General features: G+C 48.3%; 1 protein-coding gene and 1 long non-coding RNA gene across 2 annotated transcripts in view; one reads left to right on the forward strand and one right to left on the reverse strand.

The window, feature by feature from the left end:
* LOC141984269 (uncharacterized) overlaps positions 1–5,712 on the forward strand; it is a 30,763-nt gene extending 25,051 nt beyond the window's left edge. Inside the window, exons 2-4 of the long non-coding RNA XR_012638707.1 lie at positions 4,473–4,607; positions 5,356–5,513; positions 5,607–5,712. This is a non-coding gene — a long non-coding RNA (uncharacterized LOC141984269). The remainder of the gene's footprint in view (positions 1–4,472; positions 4,608–5,355; positions 5,514–5,606) is intronic.
* A 1,542-nt stretch (positions 5,713–7,254) lies between these two features.
* FBLN7 (fibulin 7) overlaps positions 7,255–26,105 on the reverse strand; it is a 41,943-nt gene continuing 23,092 nt past the window's right edge. Inside the window, exons 4-8 of the mRNA XM_074949824.1 lie at positions 22,669–22,794; positions 22,018–22,155; positions 19,899–20,036; positions 16,091–16,229; positions 7,255–14,691 (exon numbers count right to left, since the gene is read on the reverse strand). Of these exons, the coding sequence (XP_074805925.1) occupies positions 14,319–14,691; positions 16,091–16,229; positions 19,899–20,036; positions 22,018–22,155; positions 22,669–22,794 (914 nt within the window). The 3' untranslated portion in view covers positions 7,255–14,318. The remainder of the gene's footprint in view (positions 14,692–16,090; positions 16,230–19,898; positions 20,037–22,017; positions 22,156–22,668; positions 22,795–26,105) is intronic.

Consider the following 26,105-nt stretch of genomic DNA (forward strand, 5'->3'; position numbering starts at 1 on the left):
TGCCGACCACCTGACCAGGACAGTTACAGCAACTGTGAAATGCTCCGGGAGATTGGAGAAGCTACAAAACCAGAAAACCCAACAATAATAAAGGGGGATTCGGCTATCTGCATATTGACTGGGAACATGTCACATCAAGACAGCATGCGGAGATAAGATTTCTAGGCACCATAAAGGAGTGCTTCATGGAGCAGCTAGTACTGGACCCCACAAGGGGAGACGAAATTCTTGATTTAGTCCTACACAGCACACCGGGTCTGGTCCAAGAGAGGATTATAGCTGAACTGCTAGGTAACAGCAACCATAATGTAATTACATTTAACATCCTTGTGTGCATGGGGGATACCAAAGAAACCCACCACAGTAGCATTGTCAAAAAGTGTCTGTAACAAGGGAACACTCACCTCTCGTGAATGCCTCTTGCGGCTGCATCTGGTACTGCAGGCCTTTCCCTGCTCCTGACATTCCCTGGAGGTTGTCAGCCTCACTAGGCCGGTCTTCGCTGCCTCGGCCCTCCGGCCAAGTCACACACTCAAAATGGAGAACCCCCTTCCAGAGTAGCAAAGAGTTCAACAAACTGTCAGCCCCACCAGGGTCTGCAGCCCCATCTCTGAGTCCTTTGTTTGGCTTCTAAACAAGCCTTGTCCCCTTCTTGGGGTTTAGGCCATTTTCTCAAAGCCTGCCACTGCTCCAGGTTCCAGCCCAGGGACCCTATAAACAGCAGGCATGTACTGCTCCCTTTAATTAGTTGTTGTTGTTGTTGTTTTTCCTGGGCCTCTTCCCATCTGGCCCCTTTATCTTCACCCCTTAGCTAGGGTTACAATTCTCAGGTCCCCACTCCCCCAGATCCAGTAAATGCAGCCAGGCAAACTCATGTGGCCACAGCAGACCACAACCACCCCTCTGGTCCCAGCCAGGGACTGCTTTGGTCAGCCTCTGCTGTTCCTTTTATCTGAGCCTGCTGGGCTCTGATTGGCTGCTGCTGTACCCCTTCACTGCTCCTTTCTTCCCTCCACATAGCAGAAGATATAAAAGCTCCTGGCAACACCTTCATTTTGCCTCTTTCCTGCTCAAGCCTCTGCACTATGGACTTTTACTAAATGGAGCATTCTAACCAATGGTCTGAGGTCCTTCTGATGATTTGGAAGTAACCAGAGACTTATCAAGCCAGCAGTTTATTCCATCACTGCTACAAGCCTGAACCAAGAACTTTGCATTTATTGTATGTATTTTATTCCTTTAACCAGTTTTAACTCTCATCTTTTTTTCTTTCTTTTTCTGAATAAACCTTTAGATTTTAGATACTAAAGGATGGGTAACAGTGTGATTTTGGGGTAAGTTCTGAGTTATATATTGACATGGGTGTGTGGCTGGTCCTTTGAGATCAGAAGAACCTTTTATTTGAGGAGATTGGTTTTAAAGAACCACTCATCTCTAAGTCTAGTGGTTTTGGTGGATACAAGGACTGGACTATCTAAGGAAACTGCTTTTCTGACTTCTTGTTAGCCAGTGTGGTGAAACAGAAGTTTACTTTTGTTGCTGGTTTGGTGTATCTCATGGGAGAATAACCTCCAGTTTTGGGGTGTGTCTGCCCTACTTCTCAGCAGTTTGTCCTGAATTTGGTATTCTCAGTTGTGACCCATGACTACTGTTGTGACACTATACCACAATGGTAAGACCATTACTAGGTGCTGTGTCCAGTACTGTGTCCCTACTTTAAAAAAGATATTGAAAAATTAGGGAGGGTTCAGATGAGGGTCACTAGAATGACTTCGGGCCTGGATATTCTGCTTTCCAATGAGAGCAGCAGGGTACAGCTACACTGTGATAAAAGACCCACACCATGGCTGCAGCTGGCCAGGGTCAGCTGACTTGGGCTTGCGGGGCTATAAAATTGCAGTGTAGACATTCAGACTTGGGCTGGAGTTTGGGCTCTGAGACCTTCCTCCCTCAGGGGACCTCAGAACCTGCAGCTGAATGTCTACCCTGCAGCCTGAGCCCCGTGAATCCAAGTCAGCTGACCCAGGCTCTGTGACTGGGTGCCATGGGGTTATCATTGCAGTGTAGACACATCCTTAAGTAGACGGCTAGGAGGCAACTTGACCCCAGCAGGAAGCTGTTTGCAGTGCATAACAAAAACCAGAAGCTATGCTATGTATTCTTGAGCACCAGCCACTAGCACCTTATCTATTAACTAGCTGTTTACCCTGACTACAAACAAAGCATTCCTGTACCTACACAGGGAAGTGATATCTGGTAGCAGAGGGCTCTTTAATGCAGCAGGCAAAAGTAGAATGAGATCCAGTGGCTGAAGATGAAGACAGCAGAGTTCAGACTGGAAATAAGGTGCATATGTTTAACAGAAGAAAATCAATCAGTGGGCCAGCTTACCTAGGAAGGTGGTAAATTCTCCATCACTTGGAGTCGTTAAAGTGAGATCGCTTGTCTTGCTCAAAGAGACGCTAGCATGACCACAGTTCTGGGCTTGGTGCAGCAGTTACAGGGTGCAGTTCTAAAGCTGGTGCTATGCAGGTCAGACTAGCTGATCATAATGGTCCCTTCTGGCACTAAAAATCTATGAGTATCCTGATAAATAAGAACAGTCAAGGCAGCTTTGAGCTCTGATCCCAGTCCTGGGAGATGTAGCAAGACATACACAAGTTATCAAAGTCCCTTTGAGATCACATCTTAGCGTGGGCCCACATCTCACAAGCTGGCGCACTCCCACTTGGTACTCTCTCCTCCTCTCACCTGGCCTCTTTCTCCTCTCTCACGCCTTTTCCTTTATGAGTCTCAATCTCTTCCTCCTTCGATTTTCATTTCAGGCCAGGCGATGACAAGTGGACCGATGCCTTGACCGCCTCCACTCCTGAGATACTGTCCTGGGTTTGGTTGGTGTGTTGCCTAAAGCATGGCAAACACGTTGAATCAAACTGTCACTTGATGTGTGTCCCTTAAAGGGCACCCTGTGAACCAAAGGTTGGGATTGGGACATCACGGTGCTAGGCACAGCTGGGACAGGAACCGACTAGAGTCCCAGCGAAGGATACCCCGAGAGCAAAGGGTGCCCCACTGTAACGAAGCCTCGGCTCCTACATGAAGGCCCATGAGGCTGCCCTGACCAGCATTTAGGTCAAACATGTTGTTGATTCACAAGATCCGTGTTGGTGTAAATCGGTTGGAGATGCCCCGGGATTCCAAAGGAGCTAGGCTACTAACAGCAATCAAGACAGAGATGGGAGGAAGGTTTTTGTGGCCAGCCCCCTGCTGCCACGTGCAGCCTCCAGGAGTTGAAGAGCCAAGCCGAGGGAGATGTGGGTGAGACGGCCTTGGAACGCACAACTGTCCCTGCCCCAAAGAGCTCACCACCTAAAAGGACATGACGGGCAAAGGGTGGGAAACGGGGTGTGTTATCCTTCCTGCTGGACCTGAAGCCACATAGCGAGTCAGTGGCCTAGCCAGGAATAGACCTCAGTTCTGAGTCCCAAGCCAGGGCCCTCGCCATAAGACCAGCCTGCCTAGCAACAACCAACAAGTAATAATATTTGGACACGTTCTGTTTAAGGTAGCTCAAGTCTGTAACATTGCACGTCCGTGCACACGTCCCTTACGCTTACCCAGAGCTCTCTGTCCCATCTAGTGGCTGGGCCGGAGAGGTTATGAGTCTGTCACAGTCTTTGCACTAACATAGCTGAGCCTTTTACCTCAGGCGGGAGTGGCTCATGCTTTCAGCTCTAGGGGTCCCGAGTTCAGTCCCTACTGCCAACAGCCCACCCAGGGCACAGCACCACATGCAGACCCAGAGCACACACATGGGCATGGACACGCAGGCTCTGATTCTCCCCCCCCGCACACCTGTTTACCCCCGGGCAGGGGCCAGTGACTTCAGTGGAGTTAGGCTGGCATGCAGCTGCATTGACACCCAGCTGACCCAGCCCTAGGCTGACACACAGCCTGACCACAGCTTTCCCATCCCTTGGGACACCTTTTGCACGGCTCTCCACACCAGGCCCAGCGAATTCCTTGCGTCACACTCTCCTGGAGTGACCTGGTTCCGAACGTTCCCTGGCCCCTCAGCACCTTTGGTGGCGCCGGTTGGGGGAATGTCTGATTCCCTCCTCTCCAGCTCAGGGGTGGGATTTCCAGCTTCCGTCAAGGCTTTGCTCTTTACAGTGAGCCCAATAATGGCTGCCTTCAGGATCCCAGGCGAGACCGAACCCACTGGGAGAAGGGCGGCCTGCACACTGAAGTGGAAGCATTTGGATGCTTGCTTGGCTAGATTTCCCAACTCTGCTGAACAGCTCCGAGAAGCTGCAGCTGAGGTTCTATCTGTTCTCTGTGCCTGATTTAAGCTCACATTCCATTGCTGTCAGGCCTAATTTGGAGGGAAATTCACTCTTCTTCCTACTGTGCCCCACATCACTGACTCCTGTCCCATGTGTGCTGAGCTGTGGTATTTCGGTTCCATACAGCCTTTCATGGCAGCTGGGGAGCCTTCAAGTCACATTCTGAGACAAGTGTGTCGGAGAAGAGTGGCGAGGAATTCGCTCCCGCGGGAAAGCTTTGATGGTGGTGACATGAGAGAGGAACCAAATTTGACTCATCCGGTAAGTACTGATTTTCTTTCCAGAGACAGAGCTGTGAATTCATTTAACAGAGACTAATCTAAGGAAAGGCTACTAGGAAACCTAGAGGCCGACTTACTCTTTCCACCTGGAAGGCGGTCTGTCTAATAGGGTTGTTTACTTTTTTCCCCCTTTTGGCAAATAAAGGTTCCCTCTCTCCTGGATAATGGAATTCCTAGTATTTTGGGTTGAACTCCAGATAAACCACAAGGTTCTATCCTTTGAAAGGGTTTAAGGTGTCATTTCTTGATATTAATTACAAATCCCCAGTGCCCAAAGAAGAGAAATAACACATGTTGCCTCACAATACATATTTTTTGTGAATTGACAATAAATAATGAGCACAGTGTCTGTTAAAGAAGCATCCAAACCTCCTGGTCTTGCTAAGAGTGGAATGTTCTTGGGTTGAGTTTAACTCCACTCCAGTGTTTCACCCCATTTGAATTGAAGCTCTATGCCTTGTCGTGATTAATGGGCCTATTTATGAAGATATTGTTTCAATCTAGTTTCTGACAAAGAGTGACTTTTGTTGTCTCCCACAGCCCATTTGGAAAAAGCGGAGCAGGGAGAAAGAACTGGTGTGTTTTCGATTTCCTATGGTTGATAACTCCCTGCAGATTTCTGGAAGAGAAAAGGGAGCTCAACCAGTTTCCTGCCCAGTCTGACTGGCATGCCATTTCTGAAGCGTTAGGGCTTCTGCTTTTCATAATTAAAGACTTCAATATTTCAGTTTTCAGATCATTTCTGAAAAGAATGGAAGCCCTCCCGCCCTCTGCTTTGTAAGGAGCCATAAAACCAGATGCAACACCAAACTATTAATAATCCCAAGGAATGCAACATTTTCAGCATGGAATGTTGGGCCCAGCCCCACACTCCTTGTTCAGGCAAGTATGTAATTTCATGATTCTATAACCATCACCCTGCTCTTCTTTCCCCTCCTTCCTCTTGTCAGTGACACACTCATTCTGCTCTGGTTTTAAGGGCATCGATCATCGTAAGCAGAGCTGGGTGAAATGTTTCAGATGAATGGCTTATTTGCCGAAAATGCAAAGGATTTGCGGTTTGGTGCTCAGACCCAATGGGAAAAGTCGAAGTGTTTCGGTAAATGTCCAGTAAAAAGGTTTCATTTGGTTAGGGAAAATTTCATTTGGCTTTGCAGCCATTTTCACAAAAACTAGGGAAAAGACGACTAGAGTCACCAACCAGCTGAGGAGGAGGAAGTATTGCCTCCCTTAAAAGCTTCAGCCAGTGGTTCAGGCGCTCACCTGGGATTGGGGAGACCCAACCCCTTGACTATAGACCCCATCTTCCCCTGGGTGTTGGCTACAATGATATGGCTTATGGCTGTGCTTTCCCTCCCCCGGGGTAGCCTGGGGGTGGGTGTGGTGGAGGCTGCTGCCAGACTGCCTCTGGGGGTGATGGGATCAGAGCTCAGAATGAGTGGGGGTGGAGGGCAGGGGTGATGTGTACATCATGGCTGGATGGAGATAAATGGCTGGGTGCACACAGAACAGGCGGGTGTGGAATGTGGGGATGCTTGTGCACGAGTGGCTCTGTGTATGTGTGTGTGTGTGTGAGCATGCACGCAGAATGAGTGGCTCTCCGTGTGCAGTGTGTGCGTGCAGTGAGTGTGGAATGAGTGGGGGCACTTGGCGTGGGGAGGAACGTGCTTGTACTGAGCATATGGGTGGAAAGCGAGGAGGGAGGGACTGTAGGAGGGGATGGAATGCTAGCTGAGAAGCATGGAGTGCATCTGAGTAGGACAAACAAGCCACAGGTCTCCCAGTGAGAATCTACTGGCTGTTTGTTCGCAAATGTTGGTGGGTTTGCTTGAACCCCTCCCAAGGATAAGGACATTTGTATCAGCAAGGTCAAAGCAGAAGCAGGGCACAGCAGGGCAGAAGCTGCAGTAACAGGTTGTTTTGGGTGCTGCTTGCAGAGCTCCCCTTGCTGTGAGGCTAAGGGCTTGTCTACACTTACAGCGCTGAGCATGCTCCCTTCGTGAGCTTGCTCCCTACGCCGACAGGAGAACTTCTCTCGGCGTAGGGTCTCCGCCTTCCCAAGAGGCGGTAGCTATGGTGACGGGAGAAGCCCTCCCCTCGACACAGCGCTGTCCACACTGGGGGTTAGCTCGGTATAACCACATCGTGTAGGGAGGCGGATTTTCCACCCCTGAGTGACGTAGTTATACTGACCTAGGTCTGTAGTGGAGACTAGTCTTAAGGCAGCTCAGAGATGCCTGGCATTACTGGCTGACTTACTCTGCAAATTGCTCTGGGTTTGGACGCAGGGCCTGGTGTTTCCTGGGAGCCTTGGTCATGCCCCTCATTTACATAAACGTATCCAGTTTTCAGCTTCAGCCTTGTTCCTCAGGCAAATAAACAGGCCGATGGAAACACAGAGGGGCCCATGCTAAAGAAGAAGCCAATCAGAGTGAATGACACCTTGGATATAGCTTGGTTATTCCATCCTGTTTGCACAGTTTTACTTGTTGGGTGATCTGGCCCAGGGTCTGAATGCCAATCACTGCAACCTTTCACAACTCCCCAAAGAGATTTAATATTCTCGTTCATGCTGCCACACGTGCCCTTTTGGGGAATAAATCTCAACCAAAATTTCCAAAAGGGGTGAAGTGTTTTATTCTTTTCTTGCAGCCAAAGACTACGTCATTGTTTAACCACACTAAGCAGGTGTATTAAAGAAGCATATACAATATAGTGTTTTGTGGCGAACATCTGGACACACTGAAATTGAGAAACAGGTGCCTAACAATGGAAGCGGTGATAACTTGTAACTGTCCTGTGTATGTGTAAGTATCATATCTACATATGCAAAGAATGCAGACATTTTGGAATCAGAATTGCTGCCTTCTACAACTGCATAAACAGAACTAAGAGCCTAGGCAGTGGTTTATCAAAAATAAAATATTCACATCTCACGTTCCCTTAGCTCAAGCCCTAAACACTATCAAGATATATTTTCCCAATAAGGGATAAAATTCATAGTGACTACAAAGTATTTTTGTTCTAATAGTCTCATGGAGTTTTTCTTTAGGACTCACCTGTTAGGATAAAAAGAGCAGTTAATGCATTTAAAAAAAATGACCTAAATGATGCAGTGGTAGGAAATGTATATGGTGTAGATTAAAACAAGCTATGGATTAATTGTTCTGTGTCTTTGCTAAATGGTCAACTAGTGTAATGGGTGTTAAGGGAAACGGTCACTATTGTTGACGCACTGGCGGAGATCTTTGATTCCTTAAGAAATCAGAATGCTATCAACAATGCAATTCAGAAGGCGACTTGGAGGATCAGAAAGCAAGGCATACATTGACTTTTCAATGAATTCCATCACCCATTTGGTTCATACGGGAGTGAGGTGGCTGATGATCTGGCCCCAAACTGGAAGACTGGAAAGTCAGGTTGGAGTGACAACAATTGAGAATATTGATTCCCTATCAAGGGAAATATTAGCTGAAATGGTCAAAAGATGAAAGATCCTCCGATCGATATCAAAGCAACAGCTGATTCACATGGCTATACATTATGTACCCATGGTGTTGTGTGGAATGAACTTCCATCTCAAATGGTTCCTTGCATGTCTTCTTCCTTCAGCAAGATTAAGTCTGTCATCAACTTTCCATCTCAGCAATTCTGAAGCTAAGAGGATGCTGAAGGTAAACTTCTGTGGCAAGGCAATTGCTGATGATCATAACCCCCCTTACCTAGGAGTCACTCTCAGTCTCAGATCTACCTATCAACAACATGTGAAGCAGGTAAGCCATAAAATGAAGATTTGCATCAATATCATCCAAAAGCTAGCAGGTTCTAGCTGGGGTTGTGATGCTCGAATGTGACAAATGAGGACGCCGGCTTGACTTTATTCCGTGGCCAAGTAATGCGCACCTGTTTGGGGAAGGAGCTCACACATGGACCTCACTAATATCCAGCTAAATGTGGTTAGAAGACATATAACAGGCACCCTGAAATCCATTCCACTGTGCTGGCTTCCAGTCTTCGCAAACATCCTTCCTCCAGCCATCTGGCAAGAGATGGCAACGTTGCACAAGTACAAGAAAGCTCTCACTAACCAAAAGCTCCCACTCCATGACAACCTGGTTCACACACCTCACACTCGCTGTAAGTCTTGCTGTCCATTCAGGGCAGCTGGAGAAGCTTTTCTGTCATCCAACTTCAACCCAGAAGACACCTGGTGGATACAGGCTCTGATGTAAACAACAAGCTCCTCATAGATGATCCCACCATTGAACCGCCTGGTTCCTTCTCCATCGAAGACAGTGGATGACCATCAACCATATGAGGATGTCACATGGAAGATACGTGCACCTGGTGCACAAATGGAGAATCAACGATTCACCACAGTGTGAATGTGGAAACCTCCAAAGCATCAAACATATTGAGAAGAAGTGCCCCATCTTTTCATTTCCAGGAGGTCTAGCAAAGGTGCACTCTGCATCTCCTGAAGCCCTCGAATGGATTTCTAATCTTTGTATTAACTTGTGAATGTTGCTATATCAGCTGAAAGAAGACAAGTCAGTATGGGAGGATTTAGGCTTCTTAAATCCCTCATAAATGGCATCTTCCAACCTCATTTGTGGCTGACCTCATGCTCTACATCCTTCAACCTCAGCTCTTTAAACCTTCTGCAGAAGGGTACCTTCTTCTGCACATTGGACATGACCTCACCATTGCAGTCATCTTGTTCTTTGCTGGTGCAAAGCTGCAACTTGCCAGGATCGCCTCATTTGTGACAAAGCAACTCGGGAAATAACATCCACTCTTGTGAGATTGCAAATAGGGCATACTGCAGGAATGAAAATCAATAGAGAAGGGACCAAGATATATCCGCTGTGCAAGCTGTGTCCGGAGCATGCTTTAACACTTTCCCACACTGTTCGATGTAATATTGCAAGGAAAGTGAAGCTTTTCAGATCAAACACCCTTCCAGAGGACCCCATGTGAGTCTCCCAATTCATTCTCAAACTTCACGGCCTGATATGATCATTGCGGGACAAGATGATGACAACAACTGTCACTAGCCATTCTTACTAGAAACCATTTTAATTAACACACACACTCTAAACAGTCAGAACTGTTTCCCCTGCCCAGTCTCTCTGTGGCCCTCAGAACAATAATGATTTGAATGTTGTCACTTTATAAAGCTCAGAAATTCAATTTCCCAGTGGCTGAGCTACAAAGGGCTGACTCTGAGCCACTGAAGTCTGGATCTGATGCTGCCGTCCTGTATAACTTACTACCATCTGCTCTAGGCTGCATTCTCTTCCTTATTGTCCCAGAGCTGAGAATGCTAAAGATGCTCCAGACCCAGCCCTGGATCAGCAGGAAGGAGATCAGATGCTGCAGGCTGGCACTGGGCTTCAGGGTTTCTGGGGAGCCTTTTCATTCTGTCCTGTGGTTCCCTTGTCTGCCTGAATCTTTTTACAGTGTGAAGACTGGCCCGTTGCTCTGATGCAGCCCCCTTATCTATTGCTATGCGGGAGATGCTTGTGCTGCTGATCCCATTTCCATTCCAGCACCTTCTGGCTTGCTCGTTTCATTCATTTTCATGTTCCTGGCAGTAGCAGCCCATGGGCCTCTGAGCATGGGTGTCTCTCTGCCCCCGGCCTGACCCTGGTCCAAATTCTGGTTGAAACATTGACCTCAATTCTCCTCCCCAGTTTCTTTCTGAAGCTGTCACTTGTTTCCCCTCCCCCCACCTAGTGCTCCAGCTATGGCTGCGGGCATTGGCCATCCCTGTCCTAGAGCTGCTCTAGGCTGCTCACGTGGGTGCACAGTTTAAATCTCCCAGTCCTCCAAGGGAGGGCCAACCAGGTCACTTCTGTCATGGACTAGGTCTCAAAATCAAGCCCAAGGCCACTCTCAAACCCAGAGCTGTATGGACTGCTGCTTAGCCAGGAGGGATCTCTCTATATGCAGGTTCTCCTATTGGCACCCAGCAATCTGAGTGCCTCTTGGTTTTATTTCGTTTGAGTGACTGGAAAAGCTGTGCCAGGATATTGAGGGGAAGCGGCCAAAAGAAGCAGCGTGTTTATGAAATCCAGTTTAGCCACAGGGCATTTGTGCGCCCAGTCCAGCCGACAGTACTTACAACTGAGTAGCTCTGGGGAACTGGTCTTTTACTGAAAGGTGGGCGAGGGGTTCGGCTGCATTTGATTGGTTAAGCTCACATGCCCTGGCCAGCAGGGTCACACTGAGCGCTGATAGGAAACATGTTTATCTTCTTCTTTCTCCCTCATTCATTGCCCAGCACAGAGCTGAGAGACAGTGGCCTTCTGACCAGCAGTGGGAACCAGGATGGGACACGTACAGTAAATTAAGAACATTTCGGAGAGCTCATCTGTGACCTCCATATCCAGCAACGCTGATTGCCGGGGGGGGGGAAGCAGCGGTGTTTTGTCTCTGCAGTTTCATTTACTTGACAAGTCAATGAACTCCCTCCAATGCCACAGAATTGGTTTGAAGATGTGACACAACTCAGTTCTTGAAGGGGAAGTGCCTAGAGCACTGGACTGGGACTCAGGAGATAATCAGCCACTGGCCTGCTGGGTGATCTTGGGGAAGCCCCTTCACCTCTCCATGACTCAGTTTCCCCAGCTGTAAAATGAGAGTAAAGCACTTTGAGATCCACTGATGAAAAGTACTATGAAAACTGGGTATTATGATTGCCCACAAGGCATTGTAGAGGGCCAGGCTGTGCTTTACTGCTCAAGGGGTGTGAAAGGTCAATCAGGGGCTGAGGCGCCAGGGGCTCCCTCATACCCCTGCACAGCAACAGGGCACCAGTGTGTTCTCTGGTTCCCAGCCTCTCTGTGCTGGAGCGCTCCTGGAGCCCCCAGGGGAAGTGCATGTCTGCCCCATTGGCTGCAGATATCTGTGCTTGAACGGACAGGAGAGAGCCTGTCGTCTGTCTCCGGGGTGGTTGCATCCGGCTGTAACACAGCTGCACAGGGCTAAGCCTGAGAGATGTTATCGGACTGGTAGAAAGCCTACAAAGCAACGTCCCAAGTGCATGTGTATTTAGATTAAACAACAACGTGGATTTCAAACTCCAGATGTAAATTGCTTCAGGATTATGCAAAGATAATGGGCCAGAGTCTTAGCTGGTGCAGGCGAGCGTTTCAATGGAGCTACCTCCCATCTACACCGGTGAAGAATCTGGCCCAATATTGGTACCACTTGCCAGGGAAAAGAAATGCCCAGGGTCCAATACTAACCACGCCCCTACAGGGTTATTTGTGGGGCTGTGCACCAGGGATCTGATCCAAAGCCCACTGAACCCAAGGGCAAGATTCCCATTGCCCTCAGTGGTATTAGCTGAGGCCCCACTTGGGGGAACGTCTGTGGGTTCGAGTCACCCATGAATGTGCAGAGGGGGTTTCCTTGGGGAATTACTGTCAGCACGAGTAGGTGGTGTGTGTCAGACCCTCCTATGTAGACATGTGAGCATGGCCTCTAGTCTCCTTCCTCTGTCTGATGATACTGTAGCATAAAAGGAAGGAGCATGAACCTCTCACCACAGGGTGCGGGTGCTGGAAAGAAACAGACACATTTCGTCTTGTTGATGAAGGAAGCTTGAGAAGCAGCCATTGGAGTAACGTGCTGAGGTACCCAGGTGATGAGAGCAGGCTTAAAAAATGAACAAACCAACAAAAAACCCAAATCCCTAGCTGGATGGCAGCTGAATGCACACCACATTCTGCTGCCAGCTCCACTGTTTATCAACCCACTGAGCCAAATTCTTCCCAGGATTAACGCCATTGATTTACCCCCCGGGGGACCTATGTGCTTCTCTAGGGCTGCAGGAGTGAAACTGGGAGCAGAATGTGTCCCAAGCACTGTAAGATAGCACCCGCTATTCTGCATTCCAAATGCAAGACGTGGGGGGATGTCACAAAACCGGCCATTTTCATTGTCTGATGTGAGCGCAGGGGGAAAAAAAAGTCTAAAAAGAGGCGGTTTGGGTCTAAATTGTGAGCTCAGTACACATCTGGAGTAACTCCACTGAAATCAATGGAACTATGCTGATTCATACCAGCTCAGGATCTGGCCCGTAGAATTTAATACAGAATGATCTCCTTCCAATAGTTTTTAGAACCATCCAAGAGAATTCTATAGCAGGGCTCCATTAAAAGGGGGTGGGGATTGGGGGCTCCATCAAACTCTATGGGAGAGATCAAAATTTAGAAAGCTTAGCATCTATTACAATTCAAAGGGTATTTTCATAAGAGGAATTTGAACCTTAATTGCTTTCTCATAAATATATATTTTAACAAATACTCTTACTTTGAAATGTTTCTTTAAGAAGGCAAATAGCTCATGACAGAGAGTAGAACAGACCTTGACTTTTTATATTTTTTTAAAGGACAAATGGTATCTCCAGGCTATCTGTGCTGGGTGTTTTCTGTTAATAAAGCCACAAATACCTTAGCCCTTTCGGGGAGGGAGTCAAGGTACTATTACCTACTGACTGTAATCTGTAATTGTTGGGCTATTGATGTGGATTATTTTGGTGCCATGTTACACTGTGCCAAACATGAGACTTGGATTCTAACTCTGGTTATGTTACCAGTGAAAGCAATTGGCCGTCTTAGTCTACTCCCCTGGAGATCCAGCCACACCACAGAACTCCCACACATTGTTGTGCAATTCAGAACTCAAGGAACTTCATCCCGCACCGCTGCACTGAGGGCAGCTTCCCACCCTGATTTGAATGGGAGCACGATCATGCCCTTGGTAGACTGCGCTCAGTAGCAACACACAGAACTAGACCGACAGGAGAACTGGAGCCACTCGCCCGGAGCTGTCTTGCAGAGAATCTTACAGCGCTGGGTACCAAGCCCAGCCTGTGCTGTTGTCTCTTTGTGCTTGTGTACCCTCCTATTCAGCAAACTGATTCAACTGAGGTTTCTAAAAAATGTTTGTGGCCTTAGTTAATTGACATCTACAGACTTCAACCCTTTATTGGGGCAAATGCTTCGGGAGGCCTTTTTAAGGGGATTGGATGAGGACAAAGGAGTTATAAGCAACATCCCTTTGTTCAAAGATGTCACACTAGCCCGGTTTTCAATTGGTGGGGAGGTGTCACTGATGGCTGCGGGGCGCGGCCTGCTGCTAGTCTGACAGCAGGGCAGGGCGGCTTTCTGGGCAGGCGCAGCTGCTGGAGCGCATATGATGTCATTCACACTTCACTGGCTGCTTTCCATGTCCGCGAGTGTAAAACCAGCCAGGAGACGGAGCGGACAAGTCAACCTGAAATCTGATGGAAGGATATTTACTCTATGGAGGTTTATATAGGCTATAATCTGGATTTCATTGCTACATCTCTGTTACTGTGATTAGGGTTCCTGGAGGCATGTGCTACAGAAGATGTGGAGAAGCAAAGTCAGAAGTGTCCAGAGTCAAAACTTCCCAAGAACAAGTGAGTCTGAGATTATTGCAAGCCCCATCCTGGCATTGCCAGAGTAATGTGGTTTGTCTTGTCTCTCAGCACTGGGCTTTTAAGGTCCTGTTTTGTAGAACTGCTGCAGTGCCGTGGCCTTTCATCATTTCGAAAGGAAGGAATTCGTTCGAGTCAGTGCTGAAAGAAAGCGAGAGATGAACAGGAACAGTCCTTGCGGCTGTTTATTTGCTGACTTGCAGAAATTGTGTCTCTTTAAAACTCATAGGGAGACACGAAGACTGTGATCTTGGAGACATGCTTCGCCTGGAAGGTGCGATCCAGATACTCAGACATGTCCACCTCCACCTCGATGGTCTGGGGTCCTTTCAGGCTTTGCACAAGGATCAGTTCTCCTGTCTGACGGTCGGAGCGCTGCATCACGAAATGCCCTCGGTTGTTGCCCCCAATAATCCCGAAGCGCAGGCTGTCAGGCCCAGGCCGGCCTGGGGCGGAGGCAGTTGCCATGCGGAAGAGAGGGGTGGGGGTTATTAGGTTGGAAGGCAGAGGGAGATAATGGAAGGAGATGGACTTTGGGGCATGATGGCACAATCTGCTGTCCATTGGGCAGGGGTTGCGTTCACATTGGCTAGCAATGAAAGAAAGGACAAGGGTTAAGGCAATCCTGGAAGCGGGAAGAGCCTGTGCACTTAAGTTGTTGCGGTTGGGCCGTTGTGTTCTGTTCTGTTTCTGATGCGCCACTAACGATCATGGGAAGAACTGTCACGTTTATTGCCCACCCATTTCCTAAAGCACCTTCCCCAAAGTAGCCTGGTGATAAAGCAGCGCTCACATACGAACCCCCCAAGCCACAGGAGACTCACGGCCCTAGTGATCTGAGGCAGCACCTTCATGGCTTGGATTCCTGAAAAGTAGCAGACCAGGGGCCAAATTCTGTTCTTAGTTACACCAGTGTAAGTCTATGGGATCTCCACTGAAGTCAATGAAATGAGTTTGGATTTATACCTCTGTAACAGACAGAAACTGGCCCGCCAGCCACTGAACTAGGGCCCCCCAACCTAGAAGCACGAGCCTCTCCGGGTATGTCTACACGAGAGGCGGGAGCCAGCCTCCCAGCCTGGGGAGGCAGATTGTACTAGTGGGGCTTGGGCTAGCTGTGTGGACTTTGCGGCACCAGCAGAGGCTCAGGCTAGCCACCTGCGCTTAGGCCCCCCCCATCCTGCCTGCTGGGTCTGAGCTCCAGGGAGTAGCCCGGGCTTGCACCAGTGCTGCGATAGCCATGCTGCTATTCTGAGTGCGCCAGCTTGAGCGGAGCTAGCAGGAGTCTGTCTCCCCAGGCGGGAGGCCCCTTCCCAGCTGCAGCTTAGACAGACCTGAAGAGAGCTGGAGCTAGAATGCCAGGCTCTGTAGCTGGGGCTGTAGCAGCCATCCAGTGTGGCTCAGACACGGCAGGGGCCATGAAACCCATGTTGGCCAGTGGGTCACACACAGATCTCTCAGTCACGCCTGGAGGAGACCAAGGCATTAAGAAGGGCTGGGTATTGCCGCTGAGATCTGCTAGGTGAAGCTGAGGGTGGAAACCAGGGAAATCAATGGGAATTTTGCCATTGACATCAGCAGGGCCAAGATTTCACCTGGAGAATGGTATTTAACCCTATATTCATCGATGACACGGCCCGAAGGGGCCATTGTGAGTGACCATCTAGGTTGTCTTCTTGTCTAGCACAGGCCATAGGACCTCCCTGAATGAATTCCTGTTTGAACTAGTGCACCCCTCTGCAAGGTGCTCCCCAATTTTGGATTTAGCCAAACGAAGAATTGAACTAACTTCCAGCCCAACAACCTGGGAAGGGAGTTTTTCTCCTCAGAGGAGCCCTGTCCCCGGTGGTGACAGTGATCTCCCCAAAGCAGGCCTGTTTTAACACTGTCGTTCAAAAAGGTAAATACCCCATCGAGCTTTTCAGCCATGGGCTGTTTTCTCTGGCGTTGCCAGGGGGTCGATTCTCTTGCAGTCCCCTACTACTCACAATGGCGATGTTTTCACATAGCTGGCATTGCCGCTGGGCCGAGGGCACTCGGCGCTGACGCACTGGAAGCCTCCTCCTGTGTTAATGCACGTCATGCCCCTGGTGCAATTGTGCTGGGACAGGCTGCACTCGTCTATATCTGCAAAACAGCGAGATTCAAACAGAAAGCGCCAGAGGAAACCACTCGAAGTGCAGAAAAGTGACCATCGGTTGGCACTGAGGGCCTGACATGGCCGCCGACCTTCAGCGACTCCTATAAAACACGCTCCCTTTTACGAAGAGAAAGAAGGGGTCATTTTTTAAGAGTAGATTTGCCCTTGGAAGACTTCCCGCAGCAGTGCGACTCCGCCCTGTTTGCGTGGTCAGAGACATTCCAACTCCCCTCGTGTTAGATCTGCCTCATTAGAAACAATTGTAACGAACATTAAATGTTGTTTTACTGAGCTGGAAGGGTTAACACTGATTTACTCCATTATCACTCACTCTTGTCCACCTACATTTCGTCTCGTTACTGGGGAGATTTGAGTTTTTGGCTCAGAGGCTGCTCTTGTCCCCTTTTAGCCTATTACCATCAGAACAGCTTCTAAAGTGGTTAAATGGTTAAATATAAGGAAGAAAACATGATAGTAGCAATTTTCACCTGATCCCTCTTCCTCTCTTTACCTTGCAGTCAGCACCTTCTAAATACACATCCCCCGTCTCCAGCAAAGTGAGTTTAAAAAAAATAATCTAATGAAAATCGTTCAGACTTGATGGAAACACTAGCATTCTCCATCTCTTCCTTTCTTCTGTCCTTCTGGCACATCGTGGGATGCTTTTTGTACTATAAGCTCTGTCCGTAGATTGATTTTCCTGGGCTAGCAAGGATTAACCTAAGAAAGGTCTAAACTAGAGCAGAAAAATGAAAATCTATTTTTGCGACAAATTTCAAAATTGCAGAGTGGTTTGAAACTGACCTATTTTTGTTTTTGTTTTTTAAAAATATGGATAGAATATTTTAATTGAAAATCTTACCAAAGCAGTATCAAAAATTGTATGTTTTCAGTAACTGCTCCTCCCCCCCCCAAAAAAAAATTAAAAGGCACTAAATTTTTCACAATAAACCACCACGTTTTGACGAAACTGATGCTTTTTCAGAATGAATTTTTGAAAAAAGGCTATTCTTTGAGGAAACTCTGTTCACCCAAACAATTTCAACCAGGTCGAGTCAAATCTTTTAAAATAACCAGCCATGTTTTTCTCCTGTGAATTCAAACTGGAACAGGTGCAGAGAAGGGCTACGTGGATGATCAGGGGAATGGAGGGCCTGTTTTATGAGAGGAGGCAGGAAGAACGTAGCCAAGCAAAATGGAGTCTGAGAGGGGATCTGATCACTCTCGCTATAAGCACATCCGGGGGGTAAATACCAGGGAGGGTGAGGAGCAATTTAAGCTAAAGGAAAATGTTGGCACAAGAACAAATGGGGCTAAACTGGCCATGAACAAATATAGGCTGGAAATTGGAAGGAGGGGTTATAGCCCAGCGTAGACAGCGCTAGGTTGATGGAAGAATCCTTCTTTCAACCTAGCTACCTCCTCTTGGGCAGGTGGGTTAACTACGCTGATGGGAGAACCCTTCCCGTCGGCACCAGCAGCTTCTACACTACAGGGTTTCAAGTGGAGCGAAGCCCTTTCACTTGACCTGCCAACGGCTGTGAAAACCGGAGGCTGCCTTCCTTCGCTAGTTAGTGAACTCCAGCGAGTGACACACCTTTTGTCCCAGTGAAGACGGGGCCACACAGATACATTAACAGCCAGAGGCTAAATAATGTGCTTCCTAAAAAGCATACTGGCCCAGCTCTCAACTCTGCGCCATTCCATTCACACAAAGGGAGTCGACACGGCCCTCAACTCCCATGTGGGAGAGTCCCCAGCTGGAGAAGAGCCAGCCAACGGTCAGCTGCTGGGCCAGTGCCCTGGAGCCCTGGAAGAGGGATGACAGTGGGAGGAAGGTGTTGCTGGAGCCCAGCCTAATGGTTCCTTCCTTCCCTTCCCTGCCGCACTGGATAGCTCTTTGGCTGTGTCTACCCTACCGGCCTCTCGACGTAAGTTACGCTACTCCAGCTACCAGAATAGCAGCCGTGTTAGTCGGTATCCGCAAAAAGAACAGGAGTACTTGTGGCCCCTTAGAGACTAACAAATTTATTTGAGCCTAAGCTTTTCCACTTCATGCATCCGATGAAGTGAGCTGTAGCTCACGAAAGCTTATGCTCAAATAAATTTGTTAGTCTCTAAGGGGCCACAAGTACTCCTGTTCTTTTTACTCCAGGTACGTGAATAACGTAACTGGAGTCAACGTGGCTTAGGTCAACTCACCGCGGCATCTTCACTGTGCTGCATCGAAGGGAGACGCTCTCCCCACGATTTCCCTTACTCCTCTCATTCTGGTAGAGTCCTGGAGTCGACCCGAGAGCGCTCTGCCGTCGATTTCACGGGTCTTCTTCATTAGACCCGCTAAATCGACCCCCAGTCCCCTGGCATCAATTGCAGCAGCACCGTAATGAAGACAAGCCCTTTGTCAGGGCACAGAATCCAGCAGTGACCATTCACCACTACTGCTGACCCCTGAGCATAGGCGCTGACTTCCTCTTGACCTGCGGGGTGCTTGATCCCCCGCTCCGCCCCAGGCCTGCCCCCTCTTCACCCTTTCCCCCAAAGTCCCACCCCTGCCATGCCTCTTCCTGCCTCTTCCCGCCCCCTTCCCCGAACGCGCCCGGTTCCCGCTCCTCCCCCTCCCTCCCAGCACCTCCTGCACACCGCAGAACAGCTGGTCCTGGCAGGCGCTGGGAGGCAGGGGCAGGAGTTAACCGGGGGAGCTCCCGGCAGATGGGAGGCGCTGGCGGGGGAGGAGGGCAGCTTGGCTGCCGGTGGGTGCTAAGCACCCACTTGCTTTTTTCCATGGATGCTCTGGCCCTGGAGCACCCACAGAGTCGGTGCTTAGGCCCCGGAGCATTGAAAAATCATGAGCCAGACCACAAAAATACTCCTTTGAGCTTGGTTTCTTTTTATGACCCTCCTGGGTTTTGAGCTATTAGAATCACGCTTCCCTCGCTTTTCTCCACAGCAAGGAGGGCCAGACCCTGACTTCTGTGTAAAGAGCAGCAGGGATTCTCACCAAGCCACCTGATGCCTGGAGCTGGGGCTTTCAGAAAAACGTCTAATATTGCAAGACTCATGATAAAATCGGGAGAGTTGGAAGCACCGAGGCCTTGACTCAACAAAGCACAGTTTGAGTGGGGAAAATCCCACTGCCACTCCCTTTTACCTCTCTCCCCCACTTTTTTTCCATTGGGAAAGGGTAGAAAAAGGTAAAAAATGGAAGCAAAAAGGACATTTTTGACCAGCTTTATTAAAGTCACACCTTCCACAGGATTCAGGAATGCGTCCATTTTGACGAAATTCCACCTGGTTTCCTGGCAGCTCACCTGCTGGCTCCTCACCAGTCGGCCTTGGAGGCTGAAGCCCCAGCTCCCAGGCTCACTGATCCTTGGCAGCCTGGAATTACCACTCTCCACCCAGCTCTAACAATGGATACAGGCAGGGTAAAATCCTGGAGTCAACTACACCATGTGACGATTTCAGCCCAGTGAAGTCAATGGGAGTCTTCCTATCTATAAAATCTCTGCACACGTTCGGCTGGACCCAGCAGGTCTTTGAGACAGGAAGTTACACATGAAATCAGAAAATAATACAGCTTCTGCAAACGTACTTTTGTTTCCTGCAGCAGGCCATGGACTGCCATGCCTAGCTATCCGAGAGCGCTGGCTCACCTTCACAGCTTTTCCCGTCTCCGAGGATCTTGTATCCACTGGGGCAGGAGCAGCGGTAAGAGCCAGGAACGTTGACACAGGCGTGCATGCACAGACGAGGGGCTCCCTCCAGCTTGTAAACCTCACACTCATTTACATCTGCAGAGGAAACACACTGTCCCATACAATGCAGATCCTGAACAAAAGGGTCCATCCCAGCAAAGAATTCCTGCTGACAATCATTTTGCTCTTTGCCAGGACAAGAGCACCCGGGAATAGCAGCAAACTGCTTGTTTCCTCCCAAGAGTGGCCAGGAGTGGACCACCATGGAGAACCTAGTGAAACTGCAAAGGCACAATGTTACCAAGCAAAGATATTTCTGTGCTTAGTGGTGTGTGGGATGAAATCTGACTCACCCCTGCTTTGGGGCCGGCTGGCTTGATTCTAGCCCATGCTATACGACAATACGAGCGAGCAGTACGCAGGCCACGGGCCATGCAAAATGTGCATGCAAACTGGACTAGTATTTCCTTAACAAAAGGGCCAGTGTGCTGGGTTTTGCAAGTTATGGAGTTCTTGGGATGCCCCCAATTGCAATAGTCATAACTAGATTAGCTGAGTTTAAAATGCTTGGCATTTATCCAGTCCCTTTTATCCACAGACCACAACACACTGATTTACAGATTCTAAGCAAATAGTAGGGCGATGGTAATTTATTTTTGATCTCAAAAATGTATTTTGGGTTCCTGGTGAGTTTCCAGGAGGTTCTGGCTGTCGCCAATTTGGGTGTCCATGCCTTAGCCAATTGAAATGGCAATGCAGTGATTTACAGTAGGTAGAATGCACTGTAATTTCCACTCTGCTTGCAAAAAAATGCCAGGAGATCTTAAATGGCTACAAAGACCTTGATTGTGTGTCTGAGTCAAAAGATGGCACCTCCAGAAGCACAGAATCTCTGAACAACATGTTGGGACACTGGTCCCATAATGACTCAGAGGGAAATTGTCATCTCCTGAAGCGCCTGGATTCTCCTCAGCGGTCTCCTGTCCAAGTACTGTCTCCAAGCACCTTCATTTATGAAATGAGACCAGAGCACAGACCTAGGTGGAGATCATAGCTTCAGCACATAGCTCAGTGCAATGTTAAAAAAGAAAAAATAGAAATAAGGCAAAAGAGATGTCTCCGAGCAAAAAGAAAGGAGGGAAAATGTTCCCGCCGTGTGAAAGAGCACTGCCGGGATATCTGGAGGCACTGGGGAATGGCGCCCGTCCAGCCCACATGTTGTTAAGCCAGATCACCCAGGACTTTCAGAAGTGACTAGGGATTGGAGGAGCCTCCATTTTTGGGTACCCATCTTGAGACACCTTAAAGGAGCCTGACGTGCAGAACACACTGGAGCACCCGCCCTCCGCACACCAGGGCCCTCAAAGGTGTCTCGAGTGCAGCACCCCCCCAGGGAGGCACCCCAAATCACCAGTCACGTGATACTGGCTAGTGACATTCTAGAGCTTCTAGGAGGTCCAGGGATGGGTCCCTCCCCTACCATAAGGTGCTGAACAGAAATGTACAGAGTCTTGTGCCATATTCTTGCCATGATGCAATCTATACAGTTAAAGGAAAAGGGCAGCTCTGTTGAGCAGCTGCAGTCAATAAGGCCAGTTCAATACCAGCTAGATACCAGCCATCAGCAAAGAGAACACAGTCAGGCCATGTCGACACTACGCACCTTTTAGCGACACAGCTGTGCTGCGACAGCCATGCCGCTAACAGGCACGCAGGGTAGCCGCTGTTTGTCGGCAGGAGAGAGCTCTCCCGCCGACAAAATCCCCCACGAGCGGCAGTGGCTTTGTCGGCAGGAGTGCCCTTCTGCTGACACAGCACTGTTCACACTGGTGCTTTTCGTCGGCAAAACTTTTGTCGTTTGGGGGGGGTGTTTTTTCACACTCCTAAACAACAAACGTTTTGCCGACGAAAGTCCAGCGTAGACGAAGCCTTAGCCTCCTCCAAGCAGCCCTCTCCATGGCAATCATCCGTAAAAGCTGCTGCAGCTAATGAATATTCAGCTGCTTAGACGTGTTGTGTGTGCATTGGGCAGCAGATTGGTGAAAGCTGCCGATGGATATTTCTGCTCATCTCCTACCCTGACATATGCTGTTGTCGGCCGTGCCGCTCATGTGGAAGCCGGCTTCGCAGCTGCAGTGTTGGGTCCTGTCGATTTTGGCACAGCGTGGCTTGCGACTGAAAGCTGGGTCGTTTGTAACACTCCATGCAGGTGGGGCTAAAAGAGAGAAGACAGGAAACTTTAAAGTGCTTCTTGGACACCTGGCTCACAGGCCTGCGGTAACGTTTTCAAAAGTGCCTAAATCACTTAGGAGTCTCAGTCCCATTTTCAAATGCAACTTAAGCACTTAGGCCTAGATCTTTAAAGGCCCTTTTGAAAATTCCACTAGATGCCTCTATGCATCTTTTGGCACCCAAATACTTTTAAAAATCTCGCCCCGAGGAGCTTAAGTCTTACTGAAAATCACTGGGAATTATACTTTGACATTTTTTTCTCCTCCTTGATGAGATAGGGTCGGATTTTTGAAAGTGCATAGTCTTTGGAAGCTCAGGGGCAAGGACTCTCCTTTTGTTCAGTGTTTGTACAGCGCCCTGCACAATGGGAGTGGGCCTCTCAGTGCTACCACAATGGAAGGCTGATATCTGAGAATAGGCAGGGGCTTCTGCCTTGTAATTCGTTGTCTGCCTTGCTCGAGTCTCTTTCTCTTTTACACCTCACCAGGTTACATACCTGTTTGTGACTGGTACTGGCAGTTCTCACCAGTCCACCCTTGAGGACAAGTGCACTTGTACTGGTTTATTCCATCCACACAAGTTCCACCATTCTGGCAGGGATTGCTCGAGCATTTGCTGATCACTAAGGGGAAAAAACATTTTTAAAAAACAAACTACACTGGCTCTATCTTTCCTAATGTAAGGCGTGACCTTGCTGTCCTTCAATGGATGTCAGTGGGAGCTTTGCCTGAGTAAGGACTGCGCGATCAAGCCCGTAATTTTAATAATGCATGAAATATAATAATAATACATTTAAATCAGGATTTAAAAAATGGGTGCTGACATTTAGGCTCCGAAGACCTCCATAAATGTTAATGGGGGGTGCTGGGTGATAAGCGCTTTTGAAAATCAAGGATTTAGGAGCCTAGAATAGGGATTTAGGAGCTTAAGTTGAGGTTCCCCCCACCATTTTTTAAAATCTTGGCCTTAATTTTTAAGCACGCCTTTCCTTGCCAAGCCACATTGTGAGTGCCCCACATGACTACCCACAGAGTAGCTTGATGGCTTTAGTGCCGTGACCATTCTGTTTGTTTGGCTGTTTCAGGTCAGGAGGTGTATTTCTGCTGGTGCAGCTTGTCTAACTGTATCTCCAAAGTAAGAAACCTCCCAAAGGATCTTTTCAAATCGTTTTTATTAGCAAGCAACCCCTTTGCTATGACTGGCCCCATCTTTTGCAGCATCAGTCTAAAAGCTATCGTAAACGGTCAAACAACACAGACCACAGAACCCAGCGCAGTTAGTCACACCTCCGCCCCAGGATCATGTTGGCCTAAGTTGGGACAACCCCCAGCTTTGGAAACAACAAAGAGTTCAACAGGACAGATGCAGCCTGAAGTACTTGCTGAGTTTGGTCTGAATACTCCCAAAGTCCTGTTCACCTAAGCCATATTTTCACCCCTGCCCGGCATATTCTCTTCCTAACTCATTAGTTCAAAGGAATGGCAGTGAAGAAGCAGGTGATGAATGCCGCATGGCTAGCAATTCCTAAGCACATGCCAACAGTCGAGCTTGCTTGGTCATCAATAGCATATTCTAAATATTTCAGGACTGCTAGAGCATGAAGTTATTGACCAAGACGTGAGAGAGCATTAACCGTCCTCTTCCTTGAATTTGCTGCCAGCGGAGATCCAAATTTCTCATCTCGCTTGGTCTCTGCAGTGATTGTGTGCAGTGGGCCGCACTAACACCTGGCCTACAAGCTGCGGGGGGAGACAACATGTCCCGAAGTGGAATGCACGACAGTCGCTGCACAGGTGTTCAGCAAAGGAATGCAGGGTTTCATTGGTTGCCAAGCATTTTCATGTCAAGGAAGGCTACATAAAGCCTCCTTTATTTCTCATCTACATACCAAGCCTGGGAAGATTAAATGGCTCTGTGTCCTTATCCCCAGCTCATTCTATTCTCTTTCTACAGACAGTTCAGGCTGTCAGCTTATCTAGTATGGCTGAGTTCATCTCTTTAGACACTTCATAATAGACTGCTACAGCGCTCTGTGATTTCAGCAATGCAGGGGGTATAGGTTGGGAGCTTAATAGTCCATTAGCATTTTAGACAATGTGGTGGAATTTCCTTAAACAAACAACACTTTCAACCTGCAGAGCTCCAAGCTATTTAAACCTTGTGAGCCCCACTGCGTGAATGTCAACTACCGAGGCTATAAAAAGTATATTGGCCATAGGGGACCGTTTTAGGATCCAAAAGACTGATACAAACATAGGCTTTATCCAGAACAAATACATGATGTGTCTCACGTGGCATCAAACCTAAATACACGCCTGACTTTAATTAACACTCAAATTCAATCCTTCCCTGCGAATTGCCAGGCATGGAAGGGCTGGTACTAAAAAGACTCACGCATAGCAGGTGGCAGGGGTTATTTTTCAAACTCTCTCCCATGACTCTGCTCTGAGCTTGAGCTCCCCCAGCGAGCCACTCCACATGCCAGCCGGGGTGAGTTCTGTGGGAAGTTTCTGAGGTGGACAAACTCCTTAGAAGCTTAATGACAAAATCAAAGGCTCCATATGGTACGAGATGGCTCGCTCTCTTAGCAAAAGGAGAACACAAATTTCTCAGTGGGAGGCACCAAAGATCCCTAAAGATCAGCTGGGGGAGCAGTGCAGTCAGTGACTTTGTGATTCTGAAGTGTTTGCTTATAGGTGTTGCTGGGCCATAATTCATGTTCTGATTGTGTATAGCCTTGTAGGATTGTTTTAAAACCAATGAACACTTTATAAGCAAAGCAGGTGCCCATGTTCACAGCCCTCCAACTTTAAACAGTTCATGTTGCTTTAAAGATAGTTTATTATCAGGATCATTTACTTTACACCTGGCCAAGAGTTTGGTTTTAGCAGGCCTGTGAGGCTCTGTTCTCTTTCTCAGCTTATCTTTGGGGCTCCTGGGGAGCTTGGGTTTTGGGTTTTCATTTTTTTTTTTTTTAAGAACTCTTAAGCCCATGCCTAAAAGAGCATAATTACTAGTAATACTTAGTGCTTCTCTGGCACTTTTCATCAGTAGATTTCAAAACACTTTACAAAGGAAATCAGTATAATTATCCCCATTTTACAGATGGGGAAACCAAGGCAGAGGGCGATGCAGTGACTCGCCCACATTGACTCAGCCAGTCAGTGGCGGAGCTGGAAGTAAAACAGCAGGTCTTCTAAGTCACAGCCCAGTGCTCTAACCACTAGGCAATGCTGCCTTGTATAAAGATGGAAATATCCAAATCAGGGCAAGCATGTTTCTGCCATTCTAGGTTAAAACTCTGAATATAGAGCAGCCAATGTAAGTTCATTGGCTTCCTGGCTGAAGCATCCATGTTAGGAGTGGTTCAGTGCGAGGTTTATCTAGAATAAATCATTCTTCTCCCATAGGTGTTTCTTAATGGGGGAATCTTTGGCAGGTCCATGTGCATTAAGTGAAAGCAGATGTCAGTGTCTTGTGATCGACTCGTGCACAGTTTCTAGAAATGCTGCTCAACAGCATTTCTTTGGAATGATTCAAAATGTTGCATTCCAAAGGGAACGAAGCCCCGCACAGCTCTGGGAATGACAAGGGCAAGGGATAGGGTGACCAGATGTTCCGTTTTTATAGGGACAGTCCCGTTTTTTGGGACTTTTTCTTATATAGGCGCCTATTACCCCCAACCCCCCGACCCAGTTTTTCACAGTTGCAAACTAGTGCCTCCCACCTGTGCCACATCCCTGAAATACACAGTGTTTTAACAGGAAGAATAACCAGTATCCTCGAAATGAGAGACATGTTACATGACAATGCGTTATGCCAATTTTAAACGGGTGTAAATTGGATCAGAATTTGGCTCAAAAGGAAGACGAGAGCATGGATCCTGCTGGTAGAAAGCTCAGATGTCGTTACAATAACGTATCTGTGAATTAG

The sequence above is a fragment of the Natator depressus genome, chromosome 3 (assembly GCF_965152275.1).
Source record: "Natator depressus isolate rNatDep1 chromosome 3, rNatDep2.hap1, whole genome shotgun sequence".
NCBI lineage: Eukaryota > Metazoa > Chordata > Testudines > Cheloniidae > Natator > Natator depressus.